This window comes from Dendrobates tinctorius, unplaced genomic scaffold (assembly GCF_039654945.1).
Source record: "Dendrobates tinctorius isolate UK_male_01 unplaced genomic scaffold, ASM3965494v1 ptg000009l, whole genome shotgun sequence".
In the NCBI taxonomy this organism is placed as follows: domain Eukaryota; kingdom Metazoa; phylum Chordata; class Amphibia; order Anura; family Dendrobatidae; genus Dendrobates; species Dendrobates tinctorius.
In genome coordinates, this window is record NW_027361677.1 from 6,433,959 (window position 1) to 6,459,049 (window position 25,091).

General features: G+C 41.8%; 1 protein-coding gene across 4 annotated transcripts in view; it reads left to right on the forward strand.

The window, feature by feature from the left end:
- The window catches only part of CMIP (c-Maf inducing protein), a 139,146-nt gene extending 127,000 nt beyond the window's left edge, over positions 1-12,146 (forward strand). For all 4 annotated transcript variants that reach the window (XM_073582518.1, XM_073582523.1, XM_073582525.1 and 1 more), the window contains 4 exons: positions 2,035-2,181; positions 2,873-2,978; positions 3,472-3,542; positions 8,985-12,146. In XM_073582518.1, the coding sequence (XP_073438619.1) occupies positions 2,035-2,181; positions 2,873-2,978; positions 3,472-3,542; positions 8,985-9,038 (378 nt within the window). In that variant the 3' untranslated portion in view covers positions 9,039-12,146. The remainder of the gene's footprint in view (positions 1-2,034; positions 2,182-2,872; positions 2,979-3,471; positions 3,543-8,984) is intronic.
- Positions 12,147-25,091: the final 12,945 nt, after the last annotated feature.

Consider the following 25,091-nt stretch of genomic DNA (forward strand, 5'->3'; position numbering starts at 1 on the left):
CGTTATTGATTTGGTAACAAGGTCGGTTACTCTAATATACATCCTATAGAAGGATACAAGGTATCCAAAAACAACATTCAGAAAAATATGAAATTAAAATACATGCAAATTTTATTACAAACTAATTCATATTAAAAACATGAACGAAGTAGTAGCGGATACACATTGAAGGATTCAAAGGAGGTTGATCAAGTATGGAAAAGGAGTGGTAAAGTGAGGTGAAGTCATGCTGCGTGTAAAAAATAGCATTTGTATATATTTCAGTCAAACCAAGGGAGCTGAAAGGATTCGTAAATCATATATAGATAATTAAATATATAAATAACTAAGTATAAGTGAAGTTAATCAGTCCACACGAAGAGAAATGCAGTGTATTGCTTACCCATAATGGAGTCAATAGACCTTACACAATGCCACAGACGCCCCAACGCGCGTTTCGATGTTCTGCTTTTTCGAAGGGAGTGTAACTAAGAATGCTGACTCTGCCAACTCATCCGTACACATTAGGCCGGTTTCACATTTGCGTTAAAGGCCGCAGCGTCGGCCTGCGCACGGCCGCCGCTAAGCCCCGCCCCTGCCGTGCTTCCTCTGGTAGCTCCGCCTACCGGCGCATGACACTGCATGCGTCCTGCGTCCCCTATCTTTATCACTGGGGACGCAGGCCGTGCGCAGTATGCGTTTGGCGGCGCATGCGTCCTTTGACGGTGCACCGAGCGCAACCAAATTGCAACAGGTTGCGTTTGGCGCTGGTCGGCGCACAGTCAAAAGGACGCATGCGCCGCCAAACGCATACTGCGCACGGCCTGCGTCCCCAGTGATAAAGATAGGGGATGCATGCAGCGTCATGCTCTGGTAGGCGGAGCTAACTGAGGAGGCGCGGCAGGGGGCGGGGCTTAGCCGTGCGCAGGCCGACGCTGCGGCCTTTAACGCAAATGTGAAACCGGCCTTAGTGGCTGAGAATGTTGTGTTTTCAATAGGAAGAGGAATGAAAGCCGCTCCCGGACAGCCCTGGCGGTGGCTTATCGCTCCTCAGACAAAAATCAGACATTTAAATGGTTGTCCAATACTAGAGAACCTCTGCTCGATCATAATAAAAAACAATCTGTTCTCCCCTTCTGCAGCATCCCTACAATTCCAATGGGATCCCGTGACATTGTTGGGATTGGTGCAGCCAATCGGTGGCCCTTGATTACTCTTTCACCAGAGTGTACATCCACTCTGATGGAATAATGATGAGCTTCAGCTGATTAGCAGCTACTGATTGGCTGCGGCAGTCACATGACCCAACAATGTCATGGGGTCCACTGGCAATAGTAGAGTCGACATCACTGGGAGATGGGGTCTTGACGTGTCATGTAGTGGACAACCCCTTAAATTGAAATTTTCCAACTCCTCTATCCTCAACGTCATCTGTTAGAAATAGTTGGGAGGCCCCTGTACACATGAGGGGTGTTGTGACCTGATGCCGCAGGGGGGCTGTGCATGGGTGTTATGGAGCACCTGGATCTGCCCACCTGCTAATGTGGTGTCGCGGCTGTGGTAGATATAGCGCTGTACGACAAGCCTCAGGTTTGGGACCCACTAAGAGTTTTGCGGTGCTATGGCAGTGTACTTATACCTTTTGGTTACGTTTGCCTCCTCCTTTATAAGCTCAGTCCTCTTGGGTAGTCCTTGGCCACTGGACCAGAGCCTTGCCAATCTCCTCCTATCTGCTGGCATTCCCATAGGTCTGGAGCGACATCATGACTGATGACATGCCACTGACCCTACTAATCAGAAGGCACCAGGGATGCCGTCATTAAGAGGAGTTTTGCACGGATCTGGTCCAGGGTCCATGGACTACCAACGTGGCTGATGCGCCAGGGGCCTGCAAATCTTGTTGCTTAAGGTTGGACCTGACCTATATTTCTGCTCTATTGGAATATGTAATAAAGTTATGGAACATATTTAATGGTAAAATAGTGTTTTATAAGTTATTTTACTATGTAGGCGACCAATCTATCCAAACCTGAAATATATACATCTTACCTGCAGGATGCCGACCTGGCCAGACTACTCAGCTCTGGCTCTTTTGGAAACCTAGAAAACCTCAGTCTGGCCTTCACCAATGTAACGAGTGCCTGCGCTGAACAACTTATCAAGCTGCCTTCTCTCAAACAGCTCAACCTGTGGTCAACTCAGGTAGGAGGCTCTCATGATGGGGCTGAGGCCACACAGAAGGTTGTGGGAACCCAACCAAGTTCTAGAAACGAGTCACATCTTGTGTCGACCCGATAAACCACAGAGAAATGTGACGTGCCTCCACCTGACATGTGCACAGCAATTATCGTAGAGGTGGAATTAGTAATTAGTCCATTTGTAATTTATGGAAAAATTGGGAAAATGACTGTTTAGCTTTCGCAAAGTTTAATTCTGTCATGTTTGATAATTTGCGGTCTTGTCTTATTGAACATCTCCAGTTTGGCGGGTGCCCTGGATTTTCAGGGTTAAAATGTAACTGTCGTTTTAGGAGAACTTGCAGCAGAACATATGTCTCCGCCTCTAACTCTTCCCCCCTCCATAGAACTTTATGAGCACCAGCTGTCATCTCCTATCTCGGTAATGGGAAAGTTGAACGCAGCTTTTACCCTTGATTTTGCGAAAGACGCAGATTTACCGGATAAGATATTGCAAAGTTTCTTATCTGCACTTTTACTATTGAGTCTTGAAAAGAAAATTAAAACGACAGTTACTCTTTAAACTCAACTTTAGAGCTGATACCAGGAATTGCCACCTATATATAATATACATCTAGTTCCTCTTTACCCAGACTTATAATTGAAGTAAACAAGGAAAACTGCATCAACTAACACCTTCTCTTCTTCCTCTACAGTTCGGAGATGCCGGGCTGCGGGTTTTGTCCGAGCATCTCACTGCGCTGCAAGTTCTCAACCTGTGTGAAACCCCTGTTACGGATGCTGGGCTGCTGGCACTGAGCTGTAAGGATCTTATCTATCCATTATTCTCTTCTAAGGGGCCTTTGTGTTCTTTGACGACTGTAGGGCCAGATTATATGGCCTCCACCACTATATAATCGTATCCAACCCAGAAGAGGTGGCCTCAAATATGTGCGACCTTCTCATTTTTTGGAGTCAGATGACGTTGCTTGCTTGACGACGTTAATAACCCCCCATTCTTCAGTGGAGAGGGCCATATCTCTGTAATAGATGGTCGTCCTAATTTCCAGAGGTGGGATCGGCCGTCCACTAACCTTAAGATCGGCTATGGGTCTCCTGACCGGAAGTCAACAGCCTCATTGGCACATATGAAGCTATCGAGTTTGGATCAGGAGACTTGTGGCCGATCCGGACATTGCCGCACATACTCGGACTTTTGAAGCCAGCTTAATCCAGCCAGACCCATTACTTTCTGATACTCCTCATCAGCAGGAAAGAAAACTAAAAAGACTTCTGTTTTTGTTTTATATCACAGCTATGAAGAGTCTCTGCAGCTTAAATATGAACAGCACCAAACTGTCAGCGGACACTTACGAGGATCTGAAGGTAAACACACGAGACGTCACGTTACGGTCAAACGACGTTCACCGTGGAAAGAAAATATATTACAGCGCATGGCTATCTACGTCAGTTCCATAAACCGTGAATGGAGCCGTGATGCGCATGCTTGATCGTGCTCATGCTGATCGTGAGCGTGCTTGACCTTGCGCATGCTTGACCTTGCGCATGCTTGACCATGTGCATTCTTGATCTTGCACATGCTTGATCGTGCTCATGCTTGGTCGTGCTCATGCTTGATTCTTGATCTTGCACATGCTTGACCGTGTGCATTCTTGATCTTGCACATGCTTGATTGTGCTCATGCTTGGTCGTGCTCATGCTTGGTCATGCTCATGCTTGATCTTGCACATGCTTGACCGTGCTCATGCTTGGTCGTGCTCATGCTTGATTCTTGATCTTGCACATGCTTGGTCGTGCTCATGCTTGGTCGTGCTCATGCTTGGTCGTGCTCATGCTTGGTCATGCTCATGCTTGATTCTTGATCTTGCACATGCTTGACCGTGCTCATGCTTGGTCGTGCTCATGCTTGGTCGTGCTCATGCTTGATTCTTGATCTTGCACATGCTTGGTCGTGCTCATGCTTGGTCGTGCTCATGCTTGGTCGTGCTCATGCTTGGTCATGCTCATGCTTGATTCTTGATCTTGCACATGCTTGACCGTGCTCATGCTTGGTCGTTCACATGCTTGGTCTTGCTCATACTTGATCGTGCTCCTGCTTGATTATTGATCTTGCACATGCTTGATCGTGCGCATGCTGGTCAACACTTGTTGGGATCAGCATTCTGTTACCTATCCTGTGGATAGGTGATATGTTCTTATGATGGGTCAGCCCATTTAACTGAGTGGTCGGCACAAGTTTAGTTATTTGAAAGTGGTTTCACCTTTTGAAATCTATTTTACATTGTGAATATCAAAAGTATAAAAAAAAGTTGAGTCATTTTGCATATACACTACAGTATGGATTGTATGGCTCAGAGCTACAGTTACAAAGTGCAGGCTTCAGAGCAGAAATCTCCCAGCATTCCTTGCAGATCCAAAGTCTACAGAGGAGTAGTCCATCCACCGGGTACTATAAATCCCAAGCCGGTCTGACCAGCGTTGCGTACAAGGCAGGCGATATTGGCCAATTTATCATCTTGCTAATGAAAACATGGAGACCTTTAATTGTCAAGACTTCCATTAATGAGCGGAGGTCTGGAGTGACCTTAATCTTCTCCCAGACGCTAATTATCCGAGCACACCCACTGTTCTTCTCCGGTCGTCAGCACACCCAGAGATGTGACCCACATTTTATTTTTGTTCAGGATCCTGTTCTATATTTAACATTTCCCGGGAGTTAAGTATCTTTAGGCTCGTCATGTATCATTAAGAATAGAATCTAAATCCCCGCACCCCAGTGTAACATGCAGCATAGCGGTGACTATACTGTCTTGGGTACGGCATTATTACTAGCCCCTGATTTTCACTTTCCTTGTTTTAACCTCTTACCAACATTGGATGTCTTATTACGCCAATGTCGGTATCCCTCCCTTTGATGAGGGCTCCAGCAGTGAGCCCACATCTTTCCCGGGACATGTCAGCTGTTTTGAAGAGCTGACATGTGTCCGCAATAGCCACGGGTAGAATTGCGATCCACCCGCGGCTATTAACTAGTTAAATGCCACTGTCAAGCGCTGACAGCGGCTTTTAAATGGCGCTTCTGGCCATCGGGCCGGAAATACACACACCGGTGACCCCCCGTCACGTGATCGTGAGTCACCAGTGTGTCGGTATGACAACCGGACATCTCCTGGAGACCTCCATGGTTGTCAGTACCGGATTGCTGTAAGCGCCACCCAGTGGTCGGCGCTCATAGCAAGTCAGTAATTCAGCTACATAGAGGCGATCTGCTCATCACCTCTATGTAGCAGAGTCAATCGAGTTGTGGCAGCTTCTAGTCTCCCATGGAGGCTATTAAAGCATGGCAAAAGTAAAAAAAAAAAAAAAAAAAGTTTTAAAAGTATAAAAAAAAAACAAATATAAAAGTTCAAATCACTCACCTTTTGCCACATTCAAAATAAAACAAAAAAATATAATCACACATACACATATTTGGTATCGTCGCGTTCAGAATTGCCCAATCTATCAATAAAAAAAAGGATTAACCCGTTCGCTAAATGGCGTAGCGAAAAAAACAGTCAAAACGCCAGAATTACGTTTTTTGGTTGCCGCGACATTGTATTAAAAAGCAATGACGGGTGATCAAAAGATCGTATCTGCACAAAAATGGTGTCATTAAAAACGTCAGCTCGGCACACAAAAAATAAGCCCTCACCCGACCCCAGATCACGAAAAATGGAGACGCTCGGGTCTCAGAAAATGGCGCAATTTTTTTTGTTTTTTTAAGCAAAGTTTGGAATTTTTTTTTGGTTTCTATGAACTCGTAATGACCTGGAGAATCATAATGGCAGGGCAGTTTTAGCATTTAGTGAACCTAGCAAAAAACAGCCAAACAAAAAAACAAGTGTGGGATTGCACTTTTTTTGCAATTTTACCGCACTTGGAATTTTTTTCCCGTTTTTGAGTACACGACATGGGAAAACCAATGGTGTCGTTCAAAAGTACAACTCGTCCTGCAAAAATTAAGCCCTCACATGGCGACGGAAAAATAAAAAAGTTATGGCTTTGGGAAGGAGGGGAGCGAAAAGCAAAAATGCAAAACCGAAAAAAGCTCCGGGGGTTAAGGGGTTAAAGGACGAGTAAAATGTAACTTAACTGGTGAAATCATGTTGCCTTTTTAGTAAGTATCTACTGTATTCATTGTACTCCAGAGCTGCATACATGTATTTGCGGGCTTCACAGTTAAAATTACACAGAATTTCCTGCCTCAAATTTGCATTTTTCTGATAATCGGACAGTTTAAATGGACTGCTGAGGAACCGATTGGGAGTTGTTAGGCCCTTCTTGCGGTTATTAAGTGAATCGACCATTACTGTATCATGTGGCAAAGAGTTTCATAACCTCACTGCTCTCACAGTAAAGATTTCACAATCTCGCTGCTCTTACAGCAAAGAATCCATAATCTCACTGCTCTTACAGCAAAGAATCCATAATCTCACTGCTCTTACAGCAAAGAATCCATAATCTCACTGCTCTTACAGCAAACAATCCATAATCTCAGTACTCTTACAGTAGAATCCATAGTCTCACTGCTCTTACAGTAAAGAATCCATAGTGTCACTGCTCTACAGTAAAGAATCCATAGTTTCACTGCTCTTACAGTAAAAAATCCACAGTCTCACTGTTCTTACAGTAAAGATGTCACAATCTCTCTGCTCTTACATTAAAGAATCCATAATCTCACTTCTCTTACAGCAAAGAATCCATAATCTCACTGCTCTTACAGCAAAGAATCCATAATCTCACTGCTCTTACAGCAAAGAATTCATAATCTCATTGCTCTTACAGCAAAGAATCCATGATCTCACTTCTCTTACATCAAAGAGTCCATAATCTCACTGCTCTTACAGCAAAGAATCCATAATCTCACTTCTCTTACAGCAAAGAATCCATAATCTCACTGCTCTTACAGCAAACAATCCATAATCTCAGTACTCTTACAGTAGAATCCATAGTCTCACTGCTCTTACAGTAAAGAATCCATAGTGTCACTGCTCTACAGTAAAGAATCCATAGTCTCACTGCTCTTACAGTAAAAAATCCACAGTCTCACTGTTCTTACAGTAAAGATGTCACAATCTCTCTGCTCTTACATTAAAGAATCCATAATCTCACTTCTCTTACAGCAAAGAATCCATAATCTCACTGCTCTTACAGCAAAGAATCCATAATCTCACTGCTCTTACAGCAAAGAATTCATAATCTCATTGCTCTTACAGCAAAGAATCCATGATCTCACTTCTCTTACATCAAAGAGTCCATAATCTCACTGCTCTTACAGCAAAGAATTCATAATCTCACTGCTCTTACAGCAAAGAATCCATAATCTCAATACTCTTACCGTAAAGAATCCATAGTCTCACTGCTCTGAGTAGAATCCATAGTCTCACTACTCTTACAGTAAAAAATCCATAGTCTCACTACTCACCAGTAAATAATCCTTAGTCTCACTGCTCTTACACAGTAAAGAATCCATAGTCTCACTGCTCTTACAGTAAATAATCCATAGTCTAACTGCTCCTACAGTAAAGAATCCAGAACCTCACTGCTCTTATAGTAAAGAATCCTTAGTCTCACTGCTCTTACAGTAAATAATCCATAGTCTCACTGCTCTTCTAGTAAAGAATCCACAGTCTCACTGCTCCTACAGTAAAGAATCCATAGTCTCACTGCTCTTATAGTAAAGAATCCACAGTCTCACAGCCCTTTCAGCAAAGAATTGCCGCTTGTGATTATAATTAAAAGTTCTTTCCTGTAAACGTAGAGGATGCCCCCTTGTCACCATTGTAGGCCTAGGTATAAAACGTTCATTCGAAAGATCTCTGTGCTGTCCATTTATTTTTCCAAACTGAATAACCCCAAGTTTGATACCCTGTCTACTGCATTTCACCCATTCCCTTAATACCCTTGGTTGCTCTTATCTGCATCCGCCCTAGTTCAGCTATGTCCATCTTATACACCTGAACCTAAATTTGCACAAAGCATGTTCTTGTCATGAACATCTATGCCTATTTTATTGAATCCCATATTCTTTTTTATGCCTTGGCAGCAGCTGCCTGACACTGATCTCTAGGGCTGGCTGTCAGTCAGGACGGGGGATGTAGTTCTGAACTCGCATCGGCGTTCTCCCCCCCCATGGCTGAAACCCGAATGAAGTTAATTTGAACCCGGGTCTAAGTGTCAGCACTGGGAAGCTTCAGAATGCTATTAACCTGCAGATTAACCCCATATCTGCAGGTTAATAGCGTTTTTTTCAGGTGACTGGTTCCCTTTATACAAGTCCCTAATATTAAACTATCTTCTTCTATATTGATTACCTTGATGAGGTTTACTGTCATCTGCAAATATGGAAATTTTACACTGTATGTCCTTTATAAGGTCATTAATAATTACCGTATATTAAAAAGAAGAGGGCCCAATACTAACCCCTAAGGTCATTAATAACTATATTGAAAAGAAGAGGGCCCAATACTAACCCCTAAGGTCATTAATAACTATATTGAAAAGAAGAGGGCCCAATACTAACCCCTAAGGTCATTAATAACTATATTGAAAAGAAGAGGGCCCAATACTAACCCCTGTGGTTCCTTATGTTAACTATGACCCAGTCAGAAGTGTGTCCAATTAATAATCCATCTCTGTTTCTTTCCAAGGAGCTTGTTGTTAACCCAGTTAACCCTATTTCCTCTCGTCCCATTGTTCTCATTTTACGTACCAACCTTTTATGTGGCACCGTATCGAATGCCTTTTTATTTTTCCTCTCTACAGGCAAAATTGCCAAACCTTAAAGAAGTGGACGTCCGCTATACAGAAGCCTGGTGATTCCCTGCTAGCCTTGAAGAAGGATGTTTTTCATTTTTGGCTACCAGTCGGGGGAAAAAAAATGAAAAAAATGAAAAACTTAACTGTAGAGCAAGAAACGTCTTGGACTACAATTGTGTCTTTTTAAGTTTAGAGGTCATTTTTAACGTAGGGGAGGATGGACTCGTACAGATACTTACAAGCTTAAGAAAAAAAAGAATTTCAAGAGTAATCTTAATTTAAGGGATAACGAGACTTTGTAGCTGCGAGAAGACTATACAGAGGAAACTAAAAGAAAATCTTCGTGGATTTTTTTTTTTATTTTATTTGCCTACGTGTTCATGCTGTTCGGGGGAAGCATTAAGAACGTTTTATGTATTTTTTTTATTATTATTATTCAGTTTGATCTGATGGACTCAAAAAAAAAAAAAATCTTTTTTTTTTTTTAATTTTTGCGCCGCGCAACGAGAACGAGCAAGTTCCGAAGCGCGACGAGAATGATTGTCATTACCTTTGCACCTTTTTTTTCTCGCCCTGCAAATTCATATTGTTGTAAATAGGATTTACGTCATTCAACTATTTAAAAAAAAAAAAAAAGAAAACGGTCGACACTCAGCGGGTCTGGGACCTGCTTTTTATTTATAAAAAAAAAAAATGTTCATTTTTTTTTTTTTTTGCAGATAGAACTGTACAAAAGTAGTTTGTCGCTGTCTTGTTGACTGTGTTATTATCGTATGTGTATTGGTTTGTTTTTTTTTTTTGCTTTTGATTTCAGAAGAGGAAGCTTTCTTGAATAAATATCATGGTTAATGTACTGTGTATTTGATATATATATATTATCCCGTTAAGCTATATGCCGTGGCGATAGCTTGGGATACAGGAAAAAATGAATCATTGCACTTCTTGGTCATTGGCTATAATCATTTAACATTGTGGCCCGTGTTCATGCATCTGTGCCCTGTTACATCATCTTTAATTTTGCTTTTTTTTTAATTCAATTATTTATTATTTTTAGTGAGGGGATATATATATATATATATATATATATATATATATATATATATATATATATATATATAGAGAGAGAGAGAGAGAGTATATAATATACAAGGTGGGATAAGAGTCCCGGGACCGCTCAAATACTGCAAAACAAAAAAATTAGAAAGAGACATTCCCAGAAAAAAGTGATTGTATCTAAGTACAGGGCAAGATGTAGAAGCCCGAATCCCATCACAAACGCCGATCTGATGACCATGATCGGAGACATATACGAGTCAGTCGTTCAGGTCCCAAGACCTGCAGTCGGGATGGGACTTGTAGCCTTAAAGGGAATCTGTTAGAAGAAATGACTGTTCAAACCAAGCACGGGCTCAGCCAGATCAGTGCCCCTTACCACCTACTTGTCTATTGATAGCTCTGGCCTTATAAGAGGCAGGTGAACTGAACTGTAGTGAGCGCCCGTGTTTAGTTTGAACAGTCATTTTGTGCCCACACATTCCTTTTAAAAGGAATAGGACAGAAGATTTTTGTTAGTTAATCCAAGCACAGCAAGTGAGTCCGATTCCAAGGATGTGTCACTTAACTACGCTGTGTGTTGCAGTTCCTTTACAAATCAGTGTTTTATCGGCAGGAGATTATCACTGCAGGACTAGGTCTCACGTGCCAGGCAGTCCAGCTAATCTGTGTAACCCCGCCCCCCCGCCACTGATTGGCAGCTTGCTGATAGTGTACACAGGAAGCTTCCAATCAGAGGTGTGGGCGGGGTAGCACACAGCTCAGGATTTGCTCACTGCTGCATCTACAGCAGAGAAAACAGGGATTCTATCAAAACTGCGCCCAGTAAGTGATACATCACTGGAATCAGATGCCTGTGCCCGTTAATACAGAAGAAAAAATCGGGCCGCTCTATACTTTTGATCATTAGTCCTTACTTCTATTTTTGTGTCATACAGCACCCTCTTTAGGTTCTCCACTAGGCATAATAGTATCAATCAGTTTGTTTGGCGGTTTTCAACATGCCTTGGTGTTGGGTAAGGAACTGATCTAGCGCCATATTTTTTTTAATAATCAGCTATCTATTAGAGATTGGGAAGGACTTGCTATATAAAATGTGCATAGCATATACTTGAGTGGTTTCAGACTTATGGCGCACCCTGTGTATGTATGTATATATATATATATATATATATATATATCTCCTCACTTCAAAGAAAAAGGACCTTTTTTCTCCCCTCCCTTTAAACATGCTGCAAGTTTCCATACCAGTTGCTTATATATATATATATATATATATATCTCCGTACACACACATGTTGTGGTAACAGGGCACATCTTGCATCCGGAATATCTATTCACTGTCTATCAAATTCATGGGTAATGTTTATACTGTGATAATTCCTGTACATTATGTTGTCCTATTGGAACTTATGGTGTCATCACACGTGACATCACTTTTTTTTTTTTTTTTTTAATTTTTTTTTAATTTTTTTTTTTTGCCTCTTGCTGTAGATAAGGTCACGGCAAGTCACGTCATTGTGTGGTGACCTGTCTTAACGGAGCCTCAAAAAAAAAAAAAAAAAAGGTATATTTATGTTAACAGAACTCCCGGGTTGACTTGTAATATCCTTATAATATTCAGTAGCGTTTATGTAATCCATTGTAATTATCTCCGCTTGTAGCCTGTTGTAAAGGAATATATAGAAGGAGTTTTTTTTATATATTTTCCAACACTGACTTCTAGAAACCTGGATTTCCAATTGGCTGAGGCTACTACGCAGAGCGGCGGCATGTATATTTCAACCTCCTATCAGGCTTACAGAATTGTTCTTAATTATCTATTCGTTATTTTGCATAATTTTGTTCTTGGGAAGAATTTTTGGGAAGTTTTTGGAGAAAAACGAGACAAAAATCCGAGCTATCGATGGCTACTGATGTTTTAGTCCTATACAAATGTGAGGATCTTAATCATGCATGTACAATTGCAAGTCTCTTTTCAAGGTTTCAAAAAAAAAAAAAAAAGACATGGAATATATCAGTGATAGATATGAGTGCTGCCTTCTCCCTGGCTAAAGAATATCGCCAAAGTGTGCTTTCTTTTAAAATAAAATGAAACTGTTGCCTTTGTTTTCACACCGGGAGTATCATTTGTATGTTCTGTCTCATTTTGTATGGTGCTGGAGTGCGATTGGGGCGACTGAGCCTAGATAACTTACATTATAGCGGTCAGTAACTTGCTGCTGAATTGCAGCATTCGTTATAAAAGAAAAGATAGACTTAAAGGAAATTTGACATCTGGTAAAAAGTAGCCGGTTTTTGATCTTGTTTTATTTCTGCTTCTCCCAGGAGTAATCCGGTTTTTATTTTTTTTAAATCCGTCATATGATTCCAAAGATGTGGGGCTTTTAATTTAGTCCTTATTTTTTATGGTCTTTACTAAAAGGGCGTGGCCCACAGGGTAATTATGCAGAGCAGCCTAAAGACACACCCCCATCTAATGTGAGACACGCCCTCTTGTGAAGACCATAAAAAAATCAGCACTAACTAAACAGACCCCATATCTCTGGAACTGTATGACGGAATCAAAAAATACAAAAACCGGAATACTCGGGGGAAGCAGAAGGAAAAAAGTAAGAGCAAAAACTGACCACTTTTTACTGTGTGACATGAACTATGGCATAAGGGCTGTACAGCTGGTACCTCAATATGTTGCCAAAAACTAAGAGACCTCACAAGGGCCGCATCTGTCACACTTTAGGGGAGATTTCGGACTAGCCCCCGCTATTGGTATATATTTATGTATGAAGTTTATTTTCTGCTGGTATTTACGCACACATAGGGATTGTCCATGTTAAGCGTCAGAAATACAATTTTTAGATTTTATTTACTGAAAATGGTGAAGGGTCCCACCAGGCCCAGGAAACTTGATTGTATAGAGCTGATAAATTTCTGATGGCAACCCTCCCTGATTGTGTATAGCACCAATATATTCTGAGGGTTTGTGCCAAAGTTGTCACCATTCACAATGGGGTTTCTAATCTAATTTATTTGTGTCAGTCAGACACACACTGTACCAGTCTCATAGGAAGCTAATTCAAAGGGTTATCTAGTGTTTTGGACTTCAGAGTCAGGGGGTGAGAGGTGCTGCTGACCTTACGTTGACTGGCTGCTTGGCAAGACTTGAGTCATCGACACCATGTCAGCAGTGCCTCTCGTCAGGTTTTGTCCCTTTTGCTTCTCGTCGGGATTTGTCCTTTTTGCCTCTCGTCAGGTTTTGTCCTTTTTGCCTCTCGTCAGGTTTTGTCCTTTTTGCCTCTCGTCAGGTTTTGTCCTTTTTGCCTCTCGTCAGGTTTTGTCCTTTTTGCCTCTCATCAGGTTTTGTCCTTTTTGCCTCTCGTCAGGTTTTTTACCTTTTTGACTCTCGTCAGGTTTTGTCCTTTTTGCCTCTAGTCAGGTTTTGTCCTTTTTGCCTCTAGTCAGGTTTTGTCCTTTTTGCCTCTCGTCAGGTTTTGTCCTTTTTGCCTCTCGTCAGGTTTTGTCCTTTTTGCCTCTCATCAGGTTTTGTCCTTTTTGCCTCTTGTCAGGTTTTTTACCTTTTTGACTCTCATCAGGATTTGTCCTTTTTGCCTCTCGTCAGGTTTTGTCCTTTTTGCCTCTCGTCAGGTTTTGTCCTTTTTGCCTCTCGTCAGGTTTTGTCCTTTTTGCCTCTCGTCAGGTTTTGTCCTTTTTGCCTCTCGTCAGGTTTTGTCCTTTTTGCCTCTAGTCAGGTTTTGTCCTTTTTGCCTCTAGTCAGGTTTTGTCCTTTTTGCCTCTAGTCAGGTTTTGTCCTTTTTGCCTCTCGTCAGGTTTTGTCCTTTTTGCCTCGTCAGGTTTTGTCCTTTTTGCGCCTCGTCAGGATTTGTCCTTTTTGCCTCTAGTCAGGATTTGTCCTTTTTGCCTCTCGTCAGGTGTTGTCCATTTTGCCTCTCGTCAGGTGTTGTCCATTTTGCCTCTCGTCAGGTGTTGTCCTTTTTGCCTCTCCTCAGGATTTGTCCTCTTTGCCTCTAGTCAGGTTTTGTCCTTTTTGCCTCTCGTCAGGTTTTGTCCTTTTTGCCTCTCGTCAGGTTTTGTCCTTTTTGCCTCTCGTCAGGTTTTGTCCTTTTTGCCTCTCGTCAGGATTTGTCCTTTTTGCCTCTCGTCAGGATTTGTCCTTTTTGCCTCTCGTCAGGATTTGTCCTTTTTGCCTCTCGTCAGGTGTTGCCCTTTTTGCCTCTCGTCAGGTGTTGTCCTTTTTGCCTCTCGTCAGGTGTTGCCCTTTTTGCCTCTCGTCAGGTGTTGCCCTTTTTGCCTCTCGTCAGGTGTTGCCCTTTTTGCCTCTCGTCAGGTGTTGCCCATTTTGCCTCTCGTCAGGTGTTGCCCATTTTTGCCTCTCGTCAGGTGTTGTACTTTTTTGCCTCTCGTCAGGTGTTGTACTTTTTTGCCTCTCGTCAGGTGTTGTACTTTTTTGCCTCTCGTCAGGTGTTGTACTTTTTTGCCTCTCGTCAGGTTTTGTACTTTTTTGCCTCTCGTCAGGTTTTGTACTTTTTTGCCTCGTCAGGTTTTGTACTTTTTGCCTCTCGTCAGGTTTTGTACTTTTTGCCTCTCGTCAGGTTTTGTACTTTTTGCCTCTCGTCAGGTTTTGTACTTTTTGCCTCTCGTCAGGTTTTGTACTTTTTGCCTCTCGTCAGGTTTTGTCCTTTTTGCCTCTCGTCAGGTTTTGTACTTTTTGCCTCGTCAGGTTTTGTCCTTTTTGCCTCTCGTCAGGTTTTGTACTTTTTGCCTCTCGTCAGGTTTTGTTCTTTTTGGTTGTGACATCAACCAAATCAATATACTAATTATTGGTCTAGATATAAAAACAGTAACTAAATATGGTGATTAGTCTTGTCGCATGGTGACACAAGACATACCTACCAACAACAGCTTTTAGGAACGCTACAGGGCACATATCCGAAAGCTATAGAATTCGTCCAAGCAGGGGCAGGGTTTTACTATACAGATGTAAAATAGGCAATGTTACATTGCAAAAAAAAATTGTATAATTAAATTTAAATTAAAAACAGTTGACCAGAGTCATAAAAATAGCTAGTGAAAAGTTGTTCAGTCTTCAGTTATCACCCCCACACAAAATTAAAAAAGCCATGAGCGTTTTCATTATCTGCAGATTCCTAAAACCTGGAAAGTCCACATCCTGTAGACATCTCCTTCACAAATAAATGGAAAAAAAACAATCAGAAAAGCCAACCATCAATATCATCATCATCAACTACAAACTCCTAGATCCTGACATCTATAAAACATCATCTTGTAAGATCTGTTTCTCAACATACAATTCTCTGTTTCCAAACACAGACAGCCCCCTCATGCTCTTTCCTTCTCCCACCTACTAACACTTTCTCTGCTCCTCCTCACTGCAGGCGACATCTCTTCAAATCCTGTCCCTCCACACCACATCACCACAGTCACTTCTACCTCCCATCCACAATCCACCACAAATTTTTTTCGCAACCTTTCTAACCTTATACCCGTGACCTCAGTCCCCTCTTCCCCAGTCCCTCTAACAGGAGCTCTATGGAACGCTCGTTCTATCTGCAACAAACTTTCCTTCATCCATGATTTTTTCATCACTAACAAACTTTCCTTCTTTCGTTATCACAGAAACCTGGCTCACCTCCTCTGACACAGCCTCTCCTGCACTTTTGTATGGTGGATTCCACCTTTCTCACACCCCCCCACCCCCCCTGCCCCAGCAGCAAGCATGGTGGATGAGTTGGTTTTCTCCTGCCAGCTGTTCCATCACCCAAATACCACTTCCACCCTCCATTACGCTTCATCACAGTAAAACAGTCCCTCACTAAGTTCAAGTCCACACTCACTGCGGCAAAACATACTTCTTTCCTCTCATATCCTCCCTGTCTCATAACCCTAAACATCTATTAAACACTTTCAATTCTCTCATCTGTCCCCTAGCACCTTCTTCCTTTGCTTTCATTTTAGCTGAAGACTTTGCCTTATTCTTCAAACAGAAGATTGACAACATCAGGTTAAATTTTGCCTAAAATTCTCACAGCCCTCAACCCTCCTCCAAAACCAGCTTCTCTGGCATTATGGAAGATCAACTTTCCCCTTTATGGCCCCTTTACATTTAGCGATGCACCAGTGATCCCGACCACGATACGACCCGGTCAGGATCGCTGGTACATCGCTAAGTGGTCGCTAGTGAGCTGCCAAACAGGCAGATCTCACCAGCGATGCAGCAGTGGTCGGTGGTCGTACTTACCTTTCAGATGCGGCGAGGGTGTCCATCTTCCGCCTGTGTCCATGGCTTGCTCGTCAGCGCCAGCAGGAAGCTGACGACGAGAAATGGACCAGGCCGATCTTGCGCGATCAGCGATAACAAGCGGGGGAGCCGGTCTGAGGTAAGTATCACATGTAGCGATATCGCTAGTAATATCGCTGCTGCGTCACAAAATCAGTGACGCTTTAGTCCTTGTAAAGCCCCGTTTACTCCCCAAATTACATCTCACCACCTGTGAACTTGACCGGATCCCGTCCCACCTCATCTGAAACCTTACCACAGTCTTCATCCAACTTAACCCATCTCCTCAACCTATCACAACTAGTGTTTTCCCCTCATGCTTCAAACATGCTTCAATCATACCCATCCTCCAAAAGCTGTTCCTTGACTCATCCTCTCCGTCTAGCTATCACCCCATATCACTTCTCCCCTATGCCTCAAAACTACTGGAACAACACGTCCATTTTTAACTGTTCTCCCTCCGCTCCTCATGCCCCCTCTTTGACCGCTTACAGTCTAGCTTCCATTCCACTGAAAACTGCCCCGACCAAAGTCACCAATGACCTAACTGCCAAATCCAAGTGACATTACTCTGTCCTCCTCCTCCTAGACCTATCATTCTCCTTCACAGTGGACTATTCCCTCTTACTGTAGATTCTCTTATCTCTTGGACCTATACTAGATATTCTCATACAGACCGGACATTCAGCGTATCCCACTCACACACCACCTCCTCACTTCGCCCCCTAACTAAAACTTAGCATGGATAATCCAGAATTCATCATCATTCCACCATCTTACTCAAACCCCCCAACAGACCTATCCATCAAAGTCGATGCCTGCCTACTCCAGTCTTGCAAGCTCGCTGTCTTGGGGTAACCCTTGACTCTGATCTCTCCTTGAAACTACACATCCAAGCCCTTTCCACTTCCTGCTGACTCCAACTCAAAAATATTTCCCGGATCCACACATTTGACTTATATAGGAAACCCCAAGAAAAATTATATAAAATATAACTTCTAATGCATTAATTATAAAACCAGCACAGACACTATACATAAATAGTGCACACTGAGGTCACCCTGGGTGTAGAACCCTCAAGCTTGATCACCGCCTACCAGCACCCTAATTTTAGTTGATACGAGAATGGCGCCCCCGCTCCTGCCCTGTTACACCCTACAGATAAGTGAAGTCAATCACCCGCTCATGTATTAGCGAGGATAGCGGTCAGCTGAAATTTAAAGATGTGGGTAGGTCAGTGTCAACAGGAGAAATATGGGTGAGTGAACCCCAAATCATCGTTTGGATAAGGGATGGTGAGCTCCACCCATCTCTTGTCTCGTAATAGGGGCCTCTTTTCCTGAATGATGAGTGAGTCTAGTACACTCACTATCACCACGCAAAATGGAGGTCGCAGGGAGAACTATAGCTTCACCTGCATGTCGACAGACCTGGCCATATCACAAACATCCTCCAGAGTGTGCGGCTCATGACGGAAGTGACTAAAAACTGGCAGAAAATAAAACAAATGAACCCCAAAACAATGGGGCTGCTTTCATTTACGTTGGTTATGCAAATGGATACTTTTACATATGAATTCCATTTGTTCCTCTAAACATGGGGTGGGGAATATATACGTTAGAGCCTCAATGTATTCTATTACATAGGATACACCAAAACTGCTGTATACATCACATGGGATACACCAAAACTGCTGTATACATCACATGGGATACACTGAAACTACTGTATACATCACATGGGATACACCGAAACTACTGTATAGATCACATGGGAAACAAACTGCTGTATACATCACATGGGATACACCGAAACTACTGTATAGATCACATGGGAAACTGAAACTGCTGTATACATAACATGGGATACACCGAAACTGCTGTATACTTCACATGGGATACACCGAAACTGCTGTATACTTCACATGGGATACACCGAAACCACTGTATACGTCACATGGGATACACCGAAACCACTATACATCACATGGGATACACTGAAACCACTGTATACATCACATAGGATACACAAACTGCAGTATACATCACATAGGATACACTGAAACTGCAGTATACATCACATGGGATACACCAAAAATTCTGTAGACGGGATACACTGAAATTGCTGTATACATCACAAAGGATACACTGTGACTGCTGTATTCATCACATAGGATACACAGACTGCTGTATACATCACATAGGATAGACTAAGATACGGTTCCTGCAACCAATCGCCGACCATCAGCACTTGTAGCCAGTGATTAGTTATAAATCGGAGGGAAATTAACAGTCAAGTCATGTTATAGATAACGTGTATAGGTCCCTGCTGGTGTTTGCAATATGTTGAATCTCTTGGTTCTAAGGGAAGAAAAGCCGCTGTCAGAGGTGTTTAGAACACATGCACACGGCACTAAATGAGCATGCATGTGTATTGGGGGGAGTCAGGAGAGAACTGCTGGCTGTATGGTGTTAGGTGTATGGCTAGCTTTCCAAGACATTAGGGTGGAGCGTTATCTGTTTATCTTGCTTCATGGAACATAATGTAAGAATACATAATCCTCATGGATTAACCTGGGACTGACCTCGATAGTCAATTAATAGTGTTTTGAGGCTATTTTATAGTTGGCAAGCATATTGTTCTTATAAAGTTGTGACCTGCCTTTTACCCGTGAGTGTTGACATTTTAATTGGGTGCGGATAACGGGTGGCCACTCTCTCGGGAGGAGGTTGGTTTTTAGAAACTTGGACAGTTTTCCTAAAATGCTGAATTCTGCTTTCAAACACGCGGCAACACTTTCCCGTCTTCTAGAATTAGCTGTGCATTGATCTGGAGCTGAAATGAATGCTTTATGATTAAACAGATGTGGGTTCACACAGCCGAGTGCGATTTATAAGTCGGCACATGATCCAGACTGACGTTCTTCAGCTCTTAGGACTGAGGAGTCTTGGCCTCTTCCAGGACTTCTGAAGACCTCCAGATGTACACAAGAGATGCCTGGAACGCGCTTTGCCACTCCATCACTATATATCTTGGATTGTAATGGTTATTTTGCCTGTTAAAAATAGATCCTACGTAATCACCATTGCGATTGTGCCATGCACAATAGACTGCTTTTTCCATTAGGTTGGAATGTGAAAAGACAAATAAAAAAAAATAAAGGGAAAATAAACTCCAAGCGAATGTGGAGCTAATCCCTTTTAGGAACCCTCATAAATAAGAAAGCTTTGAGGTTGTAACATCACTTTATAGTGCTTTTGTATGTTGTTTGTTTTTTTTTGGTTACCTGATGAAGGCTGCACTGTAAAAACAGCAGCCGAAATGCGTTGTACTGTATTTTAAGAATTATTAAAAATATTTTTTTTTTCCTTTTTTTCTTTTGAGAAAATAAATGAACTTTTAGTAACAGTTTTTCCTGGAAGTGGATGTGTTCGCTTGGAGTTTATTTTCCCTATATATTCACCATCTATGTAGACTGAGACTGCCATATATACATTACTTATATGATACACAGACTGTTGTATATGCATCACAAAGGATACACATACTGCTGTATACATCACATAAAATACACAGACTGCTTTGGACACACAGGATACACAGCCTTCCATATATACATTACACATATGATGTATAGACTGTTGTATATGCATCACAAAGGATACACATACTGCTGTATACATCACATAAAATAAACACTTCTGTATACACACAGGATACACAGCCTTCCATATATACAATACACATGATATATAGACTGTTGTATATACATCACAAAGGATACACATACTGCTGTATACATCACATAAAATAAACAGACTGCTGTATACACACAGGATACACAGCCTTCCATATATACAATACACATGATATATAGACTGTTGTATATACATCACAAAGGATACACATACTGCTGTATACATCACATAAAACACACAGATTGCTGTATACACACAGGATACACAGCCTTCCATATATACAATACACATGATATATAGACTGTTGTATATACATCACAAAGGATACACATACTGCTGTATACATCACATAAAACACAGATTGCTGTATACACACAGGATACACAGCCTTCCATATATACAATACTACACATATATATAGACTGTTGTATATACATCACAAAGGATACACATACTGCTGTATACACCACATAAGAATAGTATTAAAGTTCTGCAAACATAACTAAGAATACACTACAACTGCAGTATATACATTATGTAGGATACAGTGAGACTCTGCTGAATACATGGCATAGGATACAATGAGACCTCTGTATATATCACATAGGATACACCAAGACTTGGTTGTATACAATATATAGGACACACTGGACTGCTGAATACATCATATAGGATACACGCCAACTGCTGTATATACACCACATAGGATACACTGCCATCAAGTCTAATGCTCATAGTTCCTGTTCAGATAATTTCTCAGCAGTCTCATTATCATCACAGATGGGATATTAAAGACCTGTAGATTTATTTAAATATTGTCTGTCAGTAGGGTCAACCCTTCTAAGCCGTCTGTATGGGCATGTAGAGCATAGGAAGCTGAATAAAATGATACCATGATATCTGCGATCCGATGTTTTATTCTGAGAAATCCATGTTTTTCTTAATATGTAAATGATCTGTTAAGATCTATGGGCCGGACGTAGATCTCCCAGAGAATCTGCCTCCAAACATTATTGTAAATATAATACATAGTAGAATGCTCTGATATGTGGCCCGATCTTTTTCTCAGAATACAATTTCTATTTGTAAAATGTGAATGCCAGATGATAGCGCTTCCACCACAATGAAAAAAAAAAAATCAGCAATAGATTAATGAGAAGAATAATTTTGTGCTGGAGGTACCAACTATTGATTAAAAAAAAAATAGAAGTGCAAAGCAGGCGTGCTCAAGCAACATTTATTTTATTAAAACCAGGAATAAAAAAAACCGACGCGTTTCGGCTACAACTAGCCTTCCTCAGGTGCCTCAACTTCTATTTGTAATGATTCATTAGTATCAATGGAAAAGTTGGTCCTGGTGTTTTTAAATTAGCAGGAGAATGGAAAATGAGCCTGCCTAGCTTTCTCATGAGACCACATGGAAGGTGAGATTTTTAGGACTGCTTCACCTGGTTCTGGTGCTGTGTCTGTGTTGTGGTGTGGCCCGGAGCAATGAGGATTTGGACTATCAGCATAGGTTGTCTGGCACCTGGGTCACTAGTCATCCTGGCCGGTGAGCCTGGCAGGTTTAGGGTCCCACCAAAAAGGTCCATAGATACATGGCAGTGGGATATACACTTTTTGATCAAAATGTTAACTAAGAAACTGATCTTCATTTTTGTAAATTTTCCTTAGCTGCAGTAGATCAATGTTGAAAAACTGATTGACATGTCTTTTCCAATTATTTTTTTTTTTTACCAATTTGATGGTAATTTATGGTTTCCCATAAACATTATAAGGTTTTATGTTATCTTGGTTTGCTTATTGTCCGTTGACTAGTAAAAACTGCTTTTCTACCACGTATGTATGCCAAATCTAAAAATTACGGAATAGTTTATTTTGATGTTTTCACTTTTGGAAAGCTGAGAAACGAGCTGATTTTTTTTTTTTTCGCAATAGACATAATTTTGTTGACATCTTAGTGATGACGACAAACATTTTTGAGATACTACAGAGGCCAAAAAGTTATCCGCAGATTACAGTGTTTTCTTAATAATTTCACAAAGATCGCAAATGACTTTATTTTACATGTTTTTATTGGTTTGGATTTTATTTCCTAGAAAAGCTTACAAATTCTTATAATTCCTTAGTGAAAAGTCTATGAGAACCTCGGTCACAATTCTAGTAGGTCACGCTGTCCCGATACATGGAAAAAAAACCCATGACGAATTCATCTTTTCCATTTAGTCATGGATATCCTGCGGTGGACCCATAAAACGAGCTTCATCACCATCAGTAACATTGCATTTCTAAGAACAAGGATCACTGGTGTCGCATTGTGACGTTGGCCATGGGAAGAGTACTGAGATCTTCAACTTTTAAGTGTTTAACTGTGTTACTGCATCCAAAAGCAGGCTAAGTTCTCCTTATAGGCGGAGGGTTTTGATAGTCTAAGGTCACCTTTGCCTCAACATTCAGTGGCTCCATAACGGTTTACATCTGAATCCAACAAAACCGGGCCATAGAGGACTATAGTGGCACTGAATCCTGTACACCCGAATCCAATTTTGCAGGGGTTCGAACATAAACCCCGACAGAACATTGGGGTAAACGTGCTGTGAACATAGCCTTCAACCTTAGCACAGATGAACCGCCATGTAAACTGCTCATTTTCTGGTTGCCCTACTTCTAGATGATCATAATCAACACCTAAGACTACAAATTTTTCTTTTAGAACCTTCAAGAATTTCCCATTTTGTTGGCTTCACCCAAACAGCATTAGTACATTACTGGGCAACGTTTCAGGTCAAGAAGTTTTTGGTGGGCTAGTCCCACTTTCAGGTACCTAACATCCTGGATGCCTGTGTCGCTTACTGTAGTTTTGATAAAATTAGTTTTTTTATCAGCAGGATATTATTATTCAAGGACTAGTAAACCTGCTGTCATGTAGTCCTCCATATTCATGAGTTCTGTATAATTCCGCCACCACTACTTCTGCCCGTACATTATGCTGTTCTCAGATGGGATAGCAAAAGCCTGGTGACAAATTCTCTTTAAAGGACAAGGACAACTTTTTTCTTAAATGCATGTATTTTTTATTATAAAGCATCTTTGCTACAGGGTTTTATCAGAGTACGTTGCAGACTTCAGAATCAATTCCAAGCTATACAAATCAATGAGCTTGGCTACAACTCTTATCTCTGCTCTCCTGATCAATCTTCTAAGTTGAGTTATACTAAAGGATCCCCTTTCAAATTAGAAGAAAGTCCTCCAAATCCACCTATTTTGACCTCATTGGCAGGCCATCTCATGTGTTTGGGGGCCTCTCGATTGTCCCTTTTGTTCGTAGGGAGGCAATTTGGAAGTGGCTTTATCGTGAAGAACACAGCAACGAACGTTCCTCTGCATGAAGGAAATCGGAAGAGAAAGTCTTAAACCAAATGATAGCCAACGACTAATGTGTACAGCCAGCTTGAATCAAACTTCAGCTTTCGTTCCCCTGATCACGTCTCGGAGGATCTGCCAAATAGAGCGGCCAACATCTGAAGGCCTTCAGTGCTTCTGGAACTTCATTTCAGCAATTGGTGGAGTTTAAGTAGTAACCAGTCGTTCAACTCTCAAATCTTCTGAAAGTAGAGGTTCTCTTTATGGAAATTTGCTGCCCTACAACATAGCAAGAATGCCTTCTGCTTACTCATCTCTACTCTTCACCCTTTTCACAGCATGTCTAGGCACACCATCAAAAAAGGTGTGCACCATGTCACCACGAAGACATGTATCACGAACGAGATCTCCTAAGAAGGAACATTGCAAAACAGGAACACGGGTTTATTATTAACTTAGAGGAGCACAAAATCATAAATCAGCAGGCGTTTATGTTGGTTTTTGAGCATTATATTCATTCGTATCCAATTTATTTTGGATTCGTTCTGCTAACTTTGGCAAAAGTAGAAAGGAAAAGTGTGGTCTGCTTTCAGCATGGCTTTTGCAGACCACCCAGTTGGCTGTAGAGGAGAAGCACATGGTAATCAGATAACTGCTAATCAAGGTTGTGGTTGGGCTTTCCTCTAACCGACGAGTTTTCCGCTTGACATGAGTATCTTGGCATCCAATACTGAAACAGCCTCCGAGCTCGGCTGGTGGTTTGAGTAATGTACTGAACATTGAAAACAATAATTCTGGTAGGAAGAGGTGGAAATTGATAACTTTAACGTCATTAAGAAACATCTGATGAACGTCACGATGAAGCTGAATGGGTACCTGTCACCAATCCACCTTTCAGCCCCATGTGACCACGTCTATAATGCCGCATATATGACTCCAATTCACCCCGCAAGGCAAAAAAGGAGACCTTTTATTATACTCCCCTACGGGGAGGTCAAGTCTGATGGACGTTGCTGGTCTTGGACTGGCACCTCCTCTCTTCTTGCGATGCCATCCTCCTTCTGTGCTTCATATGGATGAAGGGTCCTGCACCATTCACACAGTATGTCCCTTCGCGAGTCTACTTCTCTCTCACCTGCTGAGGGCAGAGCAAAGCACTGAAGTGCGCATGCGATGGCGCTCTTTTGACTTTCCCGGCGCATGTGCATTGCAGTACTTTGCTCTGCCCCCCCCGGCAAGGCAAACAGAAATGGACATTAGCAGAAGCGCAAAGGGTAAGACTGGGTGGATGATGTAGGACGCGTCATCCACACAAAGCACAGAAGAAGGCAGCATCGCCAGAAGAGAGGAGGTACCGGTGACCAGCGATGCCCCTCGGACTGGACCAGCCCATAGGCGGGTGTAATAAGAGATATTTTTTTTATTTGCAGGACGAATTGTAGTCATATGTACAGCCTTATAGAATGCTGTCAGATAGGGATGAAAGGTGGTGGCCGTAGGTTATATCAGAAAAAAATGGTGACAGGTTCCCTATAAATTTGGTGTCACCACCACCTGCCATTCTGGTCAATAGGTTTTTCTCAGAAAAACAAGAACAGCCAAAGAGAACATGTGTAGACATCCTATATCCATGACTGGGAATCAGAGATATAGATGAACCAAAGGAAAGAAGAAGTCTATTAA